At 33.4% G+C, this 16,667-nt stretch overlaps 2 protein-coding genes across 2 annotated transcripts; both read right to left on the reverse strand.

The window, feature by feature from the left end:
- Positions 1-1,120: 1,120 nt before the first annotated feature.
- On the reverse strand, positions 1,121-5,329 carry cldn15a (claudin 15a). Its single transcript, XM_055197982.2, has 5 exons — positions 4,720-5,329; positions 2,859-3,023; positions 2,612-2,693; positions 1,789-1,896; positions 1,121-1,601 (listed from the first exon to the last, which is right to left on the reverse strand). Exons 1-5 carry the CDS (start codon positions 4,934-4,936, stop codon positions 1,508-1,510), a joined length of 666 nt encoding a protein of 221 aa, XP_055053957.1. The 5' UTR covers positions 4,937-5,329; the 3' UTR covers positions 1,121-1,507.
- A 6,637-nt stretch (positions 5,330-11,966) lies between these two features.
- On the reverse strand, positions 11,967-16,240 carry fis1 (fission, mitochondrial 1). Its single transcript, XM_055198030.2, has 5 exons — positions 16,168-16,240; positions 15,519-15,651; positions 15,291-15,367; positions 13,358-13,463; positions 11,967-12,410 (listed from the first exon to the last, which is right to left on the reverse strand). The coding sequence occupies exons 1-5, from the start codon at positions 16,210-16,212 to the stop codon at positions 12,310-12,312; spliced, it is 462 nt and encodes a 153-aa protein (XP_055054005.2). The 5' UTR covers positions 16,213-16,240; the 3' UTR covers positions 11,967-12,309.
- Between the last annotated feature and the right edge of the window lie 427 nt (positions 16,241-16,667).

The following is a 16,667-nucleotide window of genomic DNA, read 5'->3' on the forward strand; positions in this document are numbered from 1 at the left end:
AAAGGGTAAAATACAATGACATTGTAAAACAAAAAAATACAAGTATTTAATTCTTTATTTTTGTAAAAAAAAAACTATTATTTTAATGTAGTAACAAAAACTGTTGTAACTGACTGTTGTATTGTGGCTAAAACTTGATACATCTATGCTATTCTCATTTTCAATGATAAAAATCACAGACAACACACCCAAATACATAGCTGTGACATTTTAGAAGTGTTGTAGTCAAGACCACCTAAACCGAGACCAAGTCATGACCAAGACCAAGATAGGCCAAGACCGAGACTCTAAAGGGTCGAGACCGAGTCAAGACCAAGACAGGCAGAGACCAAGTCAAGACCAAGACCATTGCAAGTCACTGCATTAAAACACTTATAGTAAAATGTGGAATATGCATATAGTGCGTGCGTGCGTGTGTGCCATCAGAGAAGTTGATAAAATAATCAAAGACATTGCAGATATGGGGGAATTTATCTTTGTCTACAAGCAAATAAAAGTAAACAAACACTAAAGAGCTGAAATCCACTTAACCATTTATTCTGAACTGCCATCCACTTAATACAATGCAGGTGTTTTTAGTAATAAAATTAGAAAAATTGTCATTGGGAGAAACTTAAACAATGCTTAAACAATGCCAACATCATATACCTGAATAAGCTGCATAAAGCTGCATGTTTTTAGTATTTTTGTCTTGTTTTCAGTGAAAATATCAAAAAATTCTTAAATTAAGATGCTTTGTCTTGATGAGCAAAACTACCCAATAAAATAAGTCTAGTTTTTAGATCAAAAATATCAAATTTAAGTGATTTTGTGGACAAAACAAGCAAAAAAATCTGCCAATGGGGCAAGAAAAAAAATCTTGAATATTTTTCCTAAACACTAAATTCAAGAAAAATTCAAGAAAAATTAGCTTACCCCATTGGCAGATCCTTTTGCCCGTTTCATGCACAAAATCACCCAAATTTGACTTATTTTCTGTAAGTGCCATCAGTTGTGGTCTTGACCGGTCTTGAGTCTTCTTTGTCTGAGACCGAGACGAAAATGCGGTCGATTCCAAGAGGAGACCAAGAACTTTAAAAAGTGGTCTTAAGACCGAGACTGGTCTTGAGAACTACAACACTACATTTTAGTCATGTTTATTTATTGTTTGTATAAAACATAATACAAAACAGGGTAATATAAATGGAGACAATATAATCAAGCCATTCGTGAACTTTAAACTTGATTCATATAATTGTGACAAAATAATAATGTACTTGAAACAACATCTTGGGTACAAATAAAATCTTAAATTTGAGAAAATATTTCAGAGATTTAAAGATAATAGTTCAGTAGAATGTTTGCATTATGAGACATGTTTGCACTGCAAAACTGGCAAAGTAACATTTCATTTGATTGATGAATTATTTTTAAATGTGTTTAGTATAAATATTTACATTATTGCCTAGATAAACCATAGGCATAAAACTATCAACAGTCAACCCAAAATCAACCCAAAATGTTTTATTCAAACATATGCATTTCTGTCATAAGTGCTTTGAACGTCTTTCCTGGATGCGGATGCTGAGTAGGCAGTCCCACGCGATGGCTGGTATATGTATCTAGGAGCAACAGATGAGGATGAGAAATGGTGAAAAATTTACATATAACGTGGCTAATCGTCCTCCTAAATACAAATGTAAAAAATGCATAAAAGAACAACAAAACACAAAATATTCAGTGAAAACATGTCAAAAGATAATAGCGATAAGTGTTGGTGCAAGAGAAAGACAGACAGAGATAACTCACTTCTTATCTTTTTTGCCAAATTGACAGGAACACATCAGACAAGCTCCACCACAGATGGCTAGAGTACCAGATGCCCAGCCAATGTATAAACCCTCTCCAATCTCATACCTACATCACACCAAAAAATAGCATAATGTATATGTGTGTGCGTGCCTGTAGCATGACAAGTTACACATCAAGTTGTAATTTTAGGTTATAGGGGCACCACTAATAAGTTTAGCTAGAGGTGACTATTAAAGGTTAGGTGTTAAAGGCATAGTTAAACCCCAAAATTAACATTTTGTCATCATTTACTCACCCTCATGTTGTTCTAAACCAGCATGAGTTTTGTTATTCTGTTGAATACAAAAGAAGATTTTTTTTTATAAATGACACAGTTGATGGTATCCACTGTTTTCCATAATATTTGTTTTTCCTACTATGGAAGTTAATGGGTACCGTCAACTATGTGGTTGCCATCATTGATTAAAAACGTATTTTAAAAGAAACTTTTGAAAGAAGAAAGAAACTCATACAGCTTAGGAACAACATGAAGGTTAGCAAATGATGACAGATTTTTAATTTTTGTATGAACTATCCCTTTAATGTTAAAATAAAAAGACAGTAGGGGGCATCATTTCCCCTTCAGGATCTCAATTAATTGCTCGAGAAGTGGTAACGTGCAATGGAAGTTGTTCAATTTTATATAACCCTTAAAATTACTTAATTTGTCAAGTTTATAAATTGATGCGTAAAATATTACAAAAAAATAAATAAAATATTTTAAATTATAAAATCACAATTTTTACATAATAAGAGTATAACCAAATCATAATTTACATACTTTTGGCCAGGGTAGAGTGGATTGAAGAAATCCTGAGTGATGTTGAACGCATACCATGACACTGATATCATCGTGCACAGACCTTTAGACATTAACATAAGAGATTTATAGAGACGATAGCAATAAATCTTGTTGAATGTGAATTTAATAACTTCTGTAACTTGTTATTTTATTATTAGTCATATCAATAGACATATTAAGCAATTAATACTGTCCAATCACAAGAAATATTAGGTTTAATCTTTACCTTGTAGAAGGAAAAATACGCCTCCAGTGCCAGCAATTCTGCCTTTAAGTACATCATTGCCTTCACAGGCTTTAGAGCACTGCATGCCGATGAGAGTGGCCACCACTCCAAAAGTCCCACACACCACTGCAGCAATCATAAGAGCTCGAGATGCCTGAATATACCCTGAATATGGTGATTCATAATGATCAATTATTAATAATAAACTTTATTAATAGACTTTTAAATAAACTTTTAAAGACCTGTCAGTTGCAAACTATAGTAGGCTTATCCATAGGTTCCATAAAAAAATAATAATACAAATACCATGTATTAGTGGAGACTGGGGACAGTTCTTATTTCTTTAATTTTTTATTTAATTAACAAATCAGAAGCATTCTAGAGAGATGATTTAATTAACGAAACATTTTGACCTGACCTTTTGTAATGAATAAACTAAATCTTAGTTTATTGTTTTGTTGACTTAAGTGACATGGTTAACAAGTTCCAAGGTCAGTGTACCTACAGTATCTAACACATAATGTTTTGATATAGCTGATCAGGTAAGAAAAGTTGCAACAGGTTGTAGATTATTAAAAATTAACATGTAAAGTTAAATAAAAATTAATCTCATTTTATTTTTTTCCATTCTTCCATACACAAAGAAAATGCTATTAGCCTATACTTAAAATAAAAATAATACCCTGCTGAAAAAAACAATAAAACCATTACAGAAAATTCTAATGGTTTCCATTAAAATACCAATAGGAACCATTAGCTTTTACAATTAAAACCACTACACTGTAATGTGTTTTGGGCCATATTCCATTAGAACCAATACAATTCCCAATAAAACCAATTTTTGAATTTCTGTGATGGTGTTTATTGTTTTTTAGCAGGGAATAGTTTTATTAAAATATAACAGCTACTGTAAAACTGTTGTATAAATAAATTTCGACTATTTCCAGATATTTTTCTAGATATTTTTCACATATTTTCAGAATAGTATGCTTACTGAAGAAAAGTGTAAGCTAAAAAGTGAAAATATTGATCATGGGTACCATTTTCTATTAATATTTTGGGAATGAAAGTCAAATGTGGTTTATCAGCAGACATAAGTAGTTTTATCATGTAAAAACGTTTTGAAATGAAACCGAAATGCTGAGTACCCTACTGAAAAATCCAGCTAAGACCAGCATCTGGTGAGCTGGTTTTAGTTGGTCTCTCAGCTTGGTTTCAGGTGGCACCGCTGGTGTAGCAAGCTGTGTTTTAGTGACTGTTTAAGCTGGTCCAGCTGGACTTAGGCCATGCTGGAAGACCAGCTGACCCACCAGCTTGACCACCTTTGCCAATCTGGAAGACTGCCACCTTAAACCAGCTAAAATCAGCTACTAGCTTATGCTAGTCTTTGCTGGATTTTTCAGTAGGGTAACTAAATGCAAAATGTGTTGACACTGTCCCCAGTTTACCCCTTTAACTTCATTTAGGACATATCACTTTTATTTATTTTTATTTAAATTTATTTATATAGGGACAGATACAAGACATAGACAAACTGGAGATACAGTCCTCAAATGCATGTACCATATAGTGCTTGTAGCTGAAGCTAATTTACAGCACTTGTCCCTATAAGGGCTTTTTTAAACTAAAATAATAATAATGATAGTAAAATGGCAATCAAGAATAATTTAAAAAGAAAAAAAAGAAAAGAAAAACAATTTAATTAAACATGATTACAAGTGTGTTGCTGAATTAGCCATTATCTGGTTGCTTTTTTAAAAATATTATAACTGGCAATTTATTATCAAATAAACACAACTTTATTTGATATGTTTTTGCATTGCAAAAGTACATTTTATAGTAGATTAATAATATTTCCTACCAGATAGTGCAAGCAAAGATGGAAATTCGCGGCAGTTGTGCACTCCCGTCGAGTCCGTGGCGCAGGACATCCACAGATTTTCGTAAATAGTTGATGTTGTAATAACAGTCCCATCTATTGAGGAGACCTTCCAGTAACGGTTGGGTAGCGTGATGCCAACCATCACCCAGCCCAAAAAGCCAAGAATTAAAGCAACGACTTCAAGAATTGGTTCCATTGTTGACTTTATTAAATCTCAATCCCAGAACTATGTGTGTATTGCCTTCTTAAATGTAATCACTTTTTGACGATGTATCAGGTGTATCCCGTGCGCAGGTTTTTATTGACTTCATGCACTGCTTCTGATTTATTCCTTGCGGTAGGCTACATATATTTTATCAGTGTGTCATAACAACATGTGGCATTGAAAGTGACGACGAGTCTTTTATAGGTTCCGTTAGCCCACCCCCCTCGGTCTGCCGTTGGATTTTACACCCCGAAACTCAACAGGTGGTTATCGCCAAAGTCCAATGGTCGATTCATGTCCTTCACAGACTGTAGCCTACATCAGTTATTTTCTGAGGAGGATAAACGTCTGTTGCATTTGACTTCACGTAGGACAAACAGCTATACATTTGTTGGAAATAATGTTTTCGCATTAAGCATTTTCCTTAAATGCAGCAATAGTTAAATGGTTTGGTTTTATAACGTCTGGCAACACATAAAACAAGCTATCACGTGTTAAGCCATAACTAGCTTTATTTAAAACGGATGTGTTTATTTTTCAAATGTTTCGAAACATTTTAATGTTAATTTTCTACCTGACTGCGCATTATTATTGCCATATCTGTGGCCTGACTACACCTGTGATGATCCATCTCTCAGGTAATCTAATCTGCTTCAGACACGGTTTTCCATATGTGCTCTTTATACAATATACGTCACAGACATTACAAACCTTCCTACTGGAAGCTACTTAATCATGATGATGTGATAGGAAAAACATGGTTATATGATATCAAGCAAAGTGGAATATTTTAATTATCAAGTCAAGTGTGGGAAGGGGCCAAATAGGCTCTTTTAGCCAGATCAAGAGATAAAACACACCGAAAAAAATTATTCGTTGAATTTAATCAATTTTTTAAGGTAAGTGGTTACAATCAATTTGCAACATTTAAACAAAAAAGATCAGTAAAGTAAAATAAAATACTTTTGTTTAAATGTAGCTTAAATAAATTGATTGCAACCACTTTTCTTAAAAAAATTGATTCAATTCAATGAATAATTATTTTCAGTGTGTTTTATCATTTTTATAAAACTCAAGATACTTAGATTTGAGAGGACAAAATGTAGCATAGCTTGAGCTTTGTAAAAAAATCAATTAAGTATATAAAATTTCAAGAAAAAACATGTTCTGCTTTCTGAGAGTTCACTCGGATGTTGCCATTTATGTATTTTTATGTCTGCATTTGTTCAGATTATACACTGAAAAAATGATTCACTGAATTGAATCAATTTTTTTAAGGTAAGTGGTTGGAATCAATTTATTTAAGTTACATTTAATGAGAAAAAATGATTGGTAAAGTAAAATAAAATATAAAACTTTTGTTTAAAGGAACAGTATGTAGGATTGTGGCCAAAACTGGTACTGCAATCACAAAACTTGTGGCCAATGCACAACATGACAACATAAACATCAGTTGAGGGCTGCAACTCCACTTTTTAAATGACAATATCCTGACCGGACCACTGTTGTGAGTGATATAAGTATTTGAAATGAAAATGATTTCTTTATGTCTAGTTACATATCATGTTCATTTTTGATTAATTAATATAAATGTTTTACATACGTTTCCTTTAAATAAATTGATTGCAACCACTTACCTTAAAAAAATTCATTAAATTAAATTAATCTTTTTTTTCAGTGAAAGGAGCTAAACAGAAAATGAGTATATTTCATACCACCTCAGCAGTGCCATCGCCTCCATGTCATGCCGAAATGAGGTCGCAATTAAAGCAAAAGGAGCCCCTATATTCAGTAAATGAACATACTTTCCAGATGGCCAACAATTCACTAAAATGTTTTTTATTGGTCTTATAAAATATTCTTATTTGTTGAGATGAATTGGTGGGGTTTTGTTTAAAGAAAAAAGACTTAAAGTACTTCAGTCTGTCTGCATTAGTTCCACAATTTTAGTTGAATTACTCAAATAAATTTTACACAATATCCTAATTTTTTAAGATGCACCTGTATTATATATATATCAACATTTGAAGAGGATTAAAAAAGTGAATCAAAGTTTTCATAAGACAAGAACATGTATTGGGTATGAAATACTTTTATGAAAGGTTTTGATCCACTTCAAATATTGACTAATATGTATGTATATAAATAAATTGTATATGAATTGAAGATTTTTACAAAGTGTCACCTTTCACAAAAGACAGCATTTAATTTCAATCAGGTCACAGAAATGCCTACAGAACGAATGAATAACTAAGTTTAGATCTGCCATGACACAAATTCCTCATTAATGTTTAATGATATTAAAGGAAGAAACAGCCATCTCTGAAAAAAGATGATGTTAACAAAAGATGGCTCACACAAGATCGAAGTTCATGTGACAATAACCAAAACTGTCAAATTTGACAATAAGTATCCAGAATATTGTGAAATGTTTGAAACTGCATGAAGTATATTGATCTTAAGCATTAACAACCGGTATTAATAGTTAGCTGGCTAATGATCGCTTTACAAAGGCCTATGAGAGATTAACTTAGAAAAATAGAAAAGTGTATCTATGCACGTCTCCAAATCGATTATAGGGAGGAAAGAAGTATTATTTTAACATGTGTCTGCTAGAAGATGCTAAAAGAGTTTTTGGCAAGGGTTCCTAACAGAGAAACTCTGAAATGCTAAAAACACCTGCTTGAAATAAAAGATAAAATATTATGTACAATTTTCAAGACAAAGAAATGAACCCTCAATCAACACTTTATCTATCTATCGGTCTCTGTCTTTCTGTCTGTAAAAAGAGGCTAAAACCCATATATACATTTGTTTGGTTACCATTAGTAACATAATTTTATAACACAGTATTGAGGATAATGCGTGCAACAATGTTCAACTCTTGGATTAGGTGCTTCTTTCACTGTGCTATATGTCTTGCGTGTGATAAGCAAATGTTGTAGGTTTTAAAGGTCAGGTTTATGACTGGCTTGTTTGCTATAACTTAACTTTAATTATTCTTTTAGCTAACACAATCGTTTTTTACACATGTGCATCTATATGTGATGATGGCACTTTTTATGACTGGATGTTTGTGAGGTCTATACGCAGCTTATTCTGTGGAACAAACTTTTGAGGTATTAAGCAGCACCCAAATTAAGTTTGGGTTTACACCCTGCTCTACCACATTCACTGAAAAAACAAGTAGAATTTACTTTTATTTTGCACAAATATTTTTCAAGTAAATTAACTAAGTTAAGTAAAATTACACTGTACAAAAAAATCTGTGATACTTGTACATAATATTTTAAGTAATGGAATCTTCCTGATTTAATCATGTAATTACCTATTTTCTTTACATATTTATTATTAAATACCATTATTATAATGAGCAAGGAAGAAGAGACTGATCTCAGTACTGGCATTAGCACAGTTATTGCTCATTGAGTGAATTAACAGAAATCATTGTATCACATGCAGTCTAATCACAAGCATCACTCTTCTGAACAATGGTAAGAGCTCAAAGGAGAAACAGAAACTATTTTAAATCTCAAAGATAAATGAACATTAACAAGTCTTTCATTTTAGTTAAAAAGATGGGACCTACAAGTCCACTTAAGTCTACCAAAACCATTCATAGTTTCAATACAAAATTATTAAGTTAATTTCCTTCTTACAAATTCAAGTAACATGATGGTGGATAAAATCAAGTTGAATTTACTTAATGCACTGTAAAAAATACTTTGCTGCCTTAAACATTTTTGTTGAATAAACTCAGATTTACAAGTCATTTCAACTTATTATTATTTATTTTGACTAGAGATTAGTTGTTATAACTACAGGTGAGTTGTAATAACTTATAAAATTGAGTTGACTTTCTCAACTGTATTTTGTAAGTTGTGACAACTCATCTCTGTTGACATGACTTGTAAATCTGAGTTGATTTAACAAAAAATGTAAGGCAGCAAAGTATTTTTACAGTGTGTGTTTATTTAGAATTAAATCACATACTGTAATCATTTTTTGTTGTTTATACCTGAGATGTGTTTAATTTGAGTTCCAAGAGCAGATTTAAGCTGTTTGTTTTCCATATTAACCTAAAAAAAAAGTATCAATTTAATGAATAAACTTGGTAGAATATTGGCTAAATTTAAATGCAAAGATCTGTTACCCGATCACTCTAAACATTCTGGTTTGTTTCAGCTCATGGTTGGGTAAAATATTGACAAACGCAACCGTTGGGTTTAAATTAACCTATTGTAGGGTGTTTCATCACATGGTTGTGTCAAATATAAACAGTTATAGGTTAATTTAACGCACACTGTAATAAAAATCTGCAGCATTTTTGTCAAATCAACATATGTTTTTATGTTAGCCACTTTAACTTAAAAAATTAAGTAAACCCTAGTAAGTCCCTTGGGGTCAATCTTACCCCCAAGCCACTTTTCTTTAGTTAAAAAACATGGTTCCCTTCATCACAGTGGAATAAAATTTTGTGACTTTTCCAGATTATCTGTCAAGATTCATATAAAAAAACTGGGCTTGATTTGGTCGTTCTAAAGAAGTGTAAAAAAAAATCACCAAAAGAGGCCCTTTGGGGTAAAAATTACTCCAATGAATGGGAAATGCAAAAAAAACATTTCTTTTCTTTTTATTTGTCAAAAAAAAAAAAATCAATGCATCCAAAATAAAATTTAACACAGAAAGGTAGGCCTGGTACTAGAGCACAAAACAAATGCAATATAGAAAAGACATGCTTAATCACACACACACAAACAGACACACACAAAGGTATGGCAAAAAATAGCCACAGATGCAAAACAAAGATGTAAAATGCTCACACAGGTGTGTGCGCGCAAACACACACACACACACATGCACGCACACACACACACACACACACACACACACACACACACACACACACACGCACACACACACGCACACATACACGCACACATACACACACACGCACGCACACACACACACACACACACACACACACACACACACACACACACACACACACACACACACACACACACACACAAACACCCTTACATTTTGTCAAATTTCTGTGGCATTTTGTAAAAACAGATATTTCAAAATGCATCAAAAACTACAAAAATTTTTACTATTTGAAATAATATTTATTTTTAATGTCCTTTCTGATGTTTATATAAACATAAATTCACAAAATGTATCACTAAATTGGTGATGTTGTGAGCAGTTGGCCACATACAGTAAAATGAATGGGTTTCTATGGGCATCTGCTGGTCGAAATGATTTATTTTTTTAAACTGTAATTCTTTTATGTTCTTTTCAAAACACCAAATGGCTGAATTCAACACAAAACATCTAGATCAATATCTAAAAACAATTTAAATCAAATTTAGATAATAATTTATGTGAATTTTTCATTAAAAATTTGATATTTTTCCGGCAAGCTAATGGTGTAGTTGAGAAATTGAGTGGTAAACAGGTACAAAAGTACTTCATATCTCCCAAAACACAGCATTAATTTATAGATGGGAAGTAAACAAAAAAATAATAATATATATATTATTTGTATCATTAAAAATGCATATTTTTTGTAATCACTTATTTAATTTCTGGGGTCATTTTTACCCCAAAGAAACTCTAACGTATACAGGAAAATAGGGGCTTATGAGGGTTAAATAATTGTATAAGTTATGTCAACTTTTCACAAGCCAAAACTTAAAATAATAGGTTAAAGTTGTTGGGTTTGTTTATATTTACAACCATGCTAAAACAACCCAGCATTGTTGAGTGCATAGTTATAATAAACTGTCAGGCAGGTTTCTTACACGTTTATTTGTTTAATAAATAACAAATTATTAACAAATTATTATTCTTTGGTTGTCTTTATTTAATGTTGATGAATTTGACTGTTCTACAAGTTTTACATATAATGCAGACTATATGATTTTAAAGACATGCAGACGTTCAGATGGTTAGACCATAGGATTTAGATAAGGGTTGATTTCTAGATAATACACTGTCTTTATCCAGAAAAGAGACAAGCTCATACGTCAAACCTCCTGTCTTTACTTGGCTGCTTCGCCAGTTAATAAGTAACCTCAATATTGTGTTATAAAGTGATGCTACTAATGGTAACCATAAACTCCACCGTTGTAAAACTGAAATGTGATAACACTTTCCTCACACTGTGTAAACAACACTCGGATGGATAACGTGGGAATAGCGAGAGGGGAATCGTACTCAACACAACACTGATGCTATTATCATGATCTTACACAAACACATTTTTTAAAGAATTTGTTACTTTCGAGGCCAGATAGTTGTTGATTTAAATTGTTGCTGATCGTCCTATTAGCCTTTGAGCTAATGATGCATGAGAAACTGACACAATGAGTGACTCTTTAACCAGCAGCTAAAGAAACCAACAGAATGTAATAACCACAAATCAGTTGGACATATTAGCTCTGTGAAAGTTTCCCACGCTATGTCAGCTTATCAAGTCAAAACTTTAAAAAGTAGGTTAAATTGACTTGCATAATTAAGTTGTTTAAACTTCACTGCATTTTTTTACAGTGTACTTTTAATAGTTTAAAAGTAATTTTAATTAGTGAATAAAAACAAATTTTGTACTTACTATGCCCGATTTCTAAATATTTTCCCCACATGTATTTTTACTATAGAATATTTGATTATGTTTATAGGCCTAAAAATCACAATTACATATTTCTGTATTAAAATTGCCCTAGCAGACAATTTTATCAAAAGATGCAGTGATCAAATATCAATGCATGTTTCAATAGCAACACTGGTGTAATTGTATAATCCAGGATATGATGCATGTTAAAACAAAGGTCAACAAATCTGTGCATTAGTTTATGGTACCTGTTTTAAACAGTGCTCTTGTTCTGTTGAACAAACTTGATTTCAGTTCATTGTGGGCATGCTATAAACTGCATTTTGTAGAGTAGTTGCAACATGTGCATATTAACCTATACCTGTATGAAAAGACAAATAAGATTGTCATACACCTTTAAAATTCGTTGAAGCGTGACACATTAATGTAGTTTATTAAAAACTTTCCATACAGATTGGCATTATTGAAAATACAATTATTAAATAATAAAAAATAATAAACGTATGCTTTTATAATGTCTTATTTAATATTACAGAACCTTATATATCATATAGCACATAATCAAAAGTTGTGATGTGGTGTGAAAGAGTTATGTGGGTTTAGAGCAGTAAATGAAGTGAATATTTATACAAAGTTCAGAAAATAAAAACAACCAGTCCCAATGGTTTAATGTGACTGGATGTTCAAAACATTAAATCTCTTCAGGAGAAAAGTTAGAATCAAAGTGCGCTCCCAAGAATCCATATTAGGACTTTGCTCCTTTAGAAACTGCCAAACCAATAAGGCCTGCCAATCCTGCCACACCTAATCCAATACCGCCAACAATTGCCATGCCTACCAACCCATCTAAGAAAAAAATAAGGAGAGAAAAAAATATGATTGGTTTACTGACAATAATTTTATTACCTTTGACTTTGATTTTATTGACTGTAATAAAATAAAAAAAGAATTTAAGAGGTGGTGTTTTTTAACTGCACCCACCATAGATGGTTGGTTAATATACAAATTTGATATAAACTCCCAACCCAGTCTCACGGTAAGTCGTGTTATAGCAACGAAAATTTAGATTAATTTATTCATGTTTGATGACATAAATTTTTGCTGTTTTTTGTGTCTCTGAAGACAAATGTCTTTTTCGTCATTCCCAGAACGAATTTCCATCAACGGCTGTTCGTGTCCGCGGCACGACCCCCCCCACCGTGCCATCCTATATCCTGCTTTCTATTTTTTGACCATTGTCTTGGGGTTTGGGTTAGAATCACTTTCTGCGACTTCCTAACCCAAACCCCACCTCCAGACGAGAATAGTTTTAAAAACGGACGAAAAACATGTAGAAACCAATGCATAAAATTACATCCTAACGCAAACCCCGAACCTAACCCTAACCGCAAGCGACAATGATTTAAAAATAGGAAAGAACGATGAGAAAACAAAATAGAAAATGACACGATAAAGAAAGCCGTGCCACAGACACGAACAGCCACCGACAGAAATTCGTGCTGGGAAGGACATCGCCAAACATGAATAAATTAATCAAAATTTTCGTTACTATAACACGACTTGCCGTGAGACGTGTTGAAACTCCACGTGATCAATTTAATGGTGAAAAATTGCTTCAGATTTTTTCAAACATTCATATCAATTCTAAAATAAAATATTAGTGTTCATGCTACAACAACCTCTATTTATCTATGTGGCAAATAAAAAAAAGAAATGCATTATTTCATGCAAGTCCTATATAAAGGCTACTGAATCAAGTGTGTTAGCCAAGTTGAAATTATGTTGATTCACACCTTTTCTTAGTGCTTTGTTGATGAGTGTTTCCAACTCCAGGGCCTGTTTGTTGCTTGGTTCATTCTTCAGCAGTATACGGATGTATTTCAATGCTCTCTCATACTCCTAATTGCAAAACATGGAAGCAGCAAAGAAAGCGTTTAGAAACCAAAATATAGCGAGTTTAAATTTAAACCGTTATCATAAGTGAAATAATGTGTTTCTGTCTATTTTGGTCTCCTATCAAGTACTACACTCACCTAAAGGATTATTAGGAACAGCATACTAATACTGTGTTTGACCCCCTTTCGCCTTCAGAACTGCCTTATGGCATTGATTCAACAAGGTGCTGAAAGCATTCTTTAGAGATGTTGGCCCATATTGATAAGATAGCATCTTGCAGTTGATGGAGATTTGTGGGATGCACATCCAGGGCACGAAGCTCCCGTTCCACCAGATCCCAAAGATGCTCTATTGGGTTGAGATCTGGTGACTTGGGGGCCATTTTAGTACAGTGAACTCATTGTCATGTTCAAGAAACCAATTTAAAATGATTCGAGCTTTGTGACATGGTGCATTATCCTGCCGGAAGAAGCCATCAGAGGATGGGTACATGGTGCTCATAAAGAGATGGACATGGTCAGAAACAATGCTCAGGTAAGCCGTGGCATTTAAACGATGCCCAATTGGGACTAAAAGGGCCTAAAGTGTGCCAAGAAAACATCCTCCACACAATTACAACACCACCACCAGCCTATACAGTGGTAACAAGGCATGATGGATCCTTGTTCTCATTCTGTTTACGGCAAATTCTGGCTCCACCATCTGAATGTCTCAACAGAAATCAAGACTCATCAGACCAGGCAACATTTTTCCAGTCTTCAACTGTCCAATTTTTGTGAGCTTGTGCAAATCCTAGCCTCTTTTTCCTATTTGTAGTGGAGATGAGTGGTAACCGGTGGGGTCTTCTGCTTCACAAATGCTTTGCTGCATACCTCAGTTGTAACGAGTGTTTTTTTCAGTCAAAGTTGCTCTTCTATCAGCTTGAATCAGTCGGCTCATTCTCCTGTGACCTCTGGCATCAACAAGGCATTTTCGCCCACAGGACTGCCGCATACTGGATGTTTTTTCCCTTTTCATACCATTCTTTGTAAACTCTAGAAATGGTTATGCGTGAAAATCCCAGTAACTGAGCAGATTGTGAAATACCCAGACTGGCCCGTCTGGCACCAACAACCATGCCACGCTCAAAATTGCTTAAATCACCTTTCTTTCCCATTCTGACATTCAGTTTGGAGTTCAGGAGATTGTATTGACCAGGACCACACCCCTAAATGCATTGAAGCAACTGCCATGTGATTGGTTGATTAGATAATTGCATTAATGAGAATTTGAACATGTGTTCCTAATAATCCTTTAGGTGAGTGTATACTAAAATAATAAATTGAATCAATAGTGCTAAATTATGGAGACATCCAAAGAGCCATGTCCATCCAAGTGAGGAGACGACATACTTTGTAGAAGTTCTGTAAATTTGAAAAGTAAAATACAGAAGGAATAATACCCAACAAATGGAGAAGGGACGGCTCTTCAAAGAACAAATAATATTTATTTTATTTTCATTTTTTTTTTCTGTGCATTAAGGAAAAAACAACGTCATGGATGTGACATCTCTCTGTTATAGATGTGACAATTCTTAAAGCTGCACTTACCCAACTATGGAAAACTTAAATAGAAACCTCACATTGGTATTTAAGCTGTCAAATATAGACATCTGAGATATTAGTCTGGTTAAAAACTGTTGGTTTTATGGTAATGAATCGTTTATACTGATTTTCCACCATCATTACACAATGTTTATAATAAAGTGTAGTTACAATAACGTGAGCACATACAGTAGATCAAATATACACCATAAATACATATCGTTTGCAAAAATGGTACCCCACTCACCTTAAGTCTGTAGTTTGCAACAGCAAGGTAGAAAAGAAAGTCTCTCTGATCATCCTTTTTGCTGGTATGAACCAGTCCTGTTTAGTATCACATTTAATAGATTTTAAAACAAGAATGGCAAAAGTTTAGTAACAGCAGGAAAACACACAAAACACAGGATTTGAGCAGTTTTATTGCAGAGTTTATCTGGACCTGACCTGCTAATATAAGACATGGCGAAGCACTGACCTTCCAAATGGTGGATTCCTTTCACAATATCATTGGTGTATTTGCTCCTGACCAAACACCAGGCGTATTCAAAAGTGGTTTCTTTGGAAACTGACCCTTTTGCCAGTTCAGCGTTATACTTCTGCTCAAACCTCTGCAAAATAAAAGCCAAGTGAATGAGTAGGAATTCAAACTATTACATCAGTCAGTGGATGATGTCAAGATCATGTGCTCACCCTGGGCTGGCTGACAATATTATATTACATAAACTTTTTTGAGAATGATTATCTACCATTTACCTCCAAAAATCAATTCCTATTGAAATAAATGATGAAAGAGTATGCGTAATAAAATAGCATTGTAACTAATATAACCGATGTTTTATTATTACTATATGGAACAGGTTATATAACATTAGATGTACTCTTAAATACAAATGTCAAGTGTACCGGTTAAGTTAAATAAATCAATACAGACAGAGTATCACGTCAGAGAAAGTTCAATGTTGTCATTGTTTTGATGATGATGTAGCCTACAGCTAAACTGCGTCAGTCACACTAAAACGATACTTGATTTGTATATGTTTTATATGTAATCTTGTCACGTGAGCTAAATGTAACTGATAGTTTATTGATAATAGTTATGAAGTAAAACCTTAACATAAATTTACCTTTAGATCTTCTGGTGCCACAAGATCTGACAGAAGCTCCTCCATGTTCGCAGATGAAATGTCTAGCACGTCCCTACTTGTCAAAATAAAAGTCAGAGCGTTATACTGGTTTCGTAAAAAAACAAACAAACAAACAAAAAAAACCAAATCCATTTATACCATCATCACGTATTATTATAACAACATCCTCGTGGATGTGCAGCAGCAAGTAATTTTTTGTAAAAAGTTATTTTACTCTGCCATGCCTAAAATTACCCTTTTAATCGGTTTTATTTACACAGAAAATCTACTTGCCAAGATTCTGCTAATGCATACTACTGAATGTTATTATATTATACACTAGCAAAAGGGACAATCATAAATCTAGTGCTTGCAGAAGAGACTTGTTCAACTACATTAGACAAAAACGTCCTTCGGCGCCGAAAGAACCGACAAGCAGATGACGTCAAAGAACCGCGAGAACGATTCGGGAAATCAAACAGAGAAATTACATTTCAACT

This window comes from Misgurnus anguillicaudatus, chromosome 21 (assembly GCF_027580225.2).
Source record: "Misgurnus anguillicaudatus chromosome 21, ASM2758022v2, whole genome shotgun sequence".
In the NCBI taxonomy this organism is placed as follows: domain Eukaryota; kingdom Metazoa; phylum Chordata; class Actinopteri; order Cypriniformes; family Cobitidae; genus Misgurnus; species Misgurnus anguillicaudatus.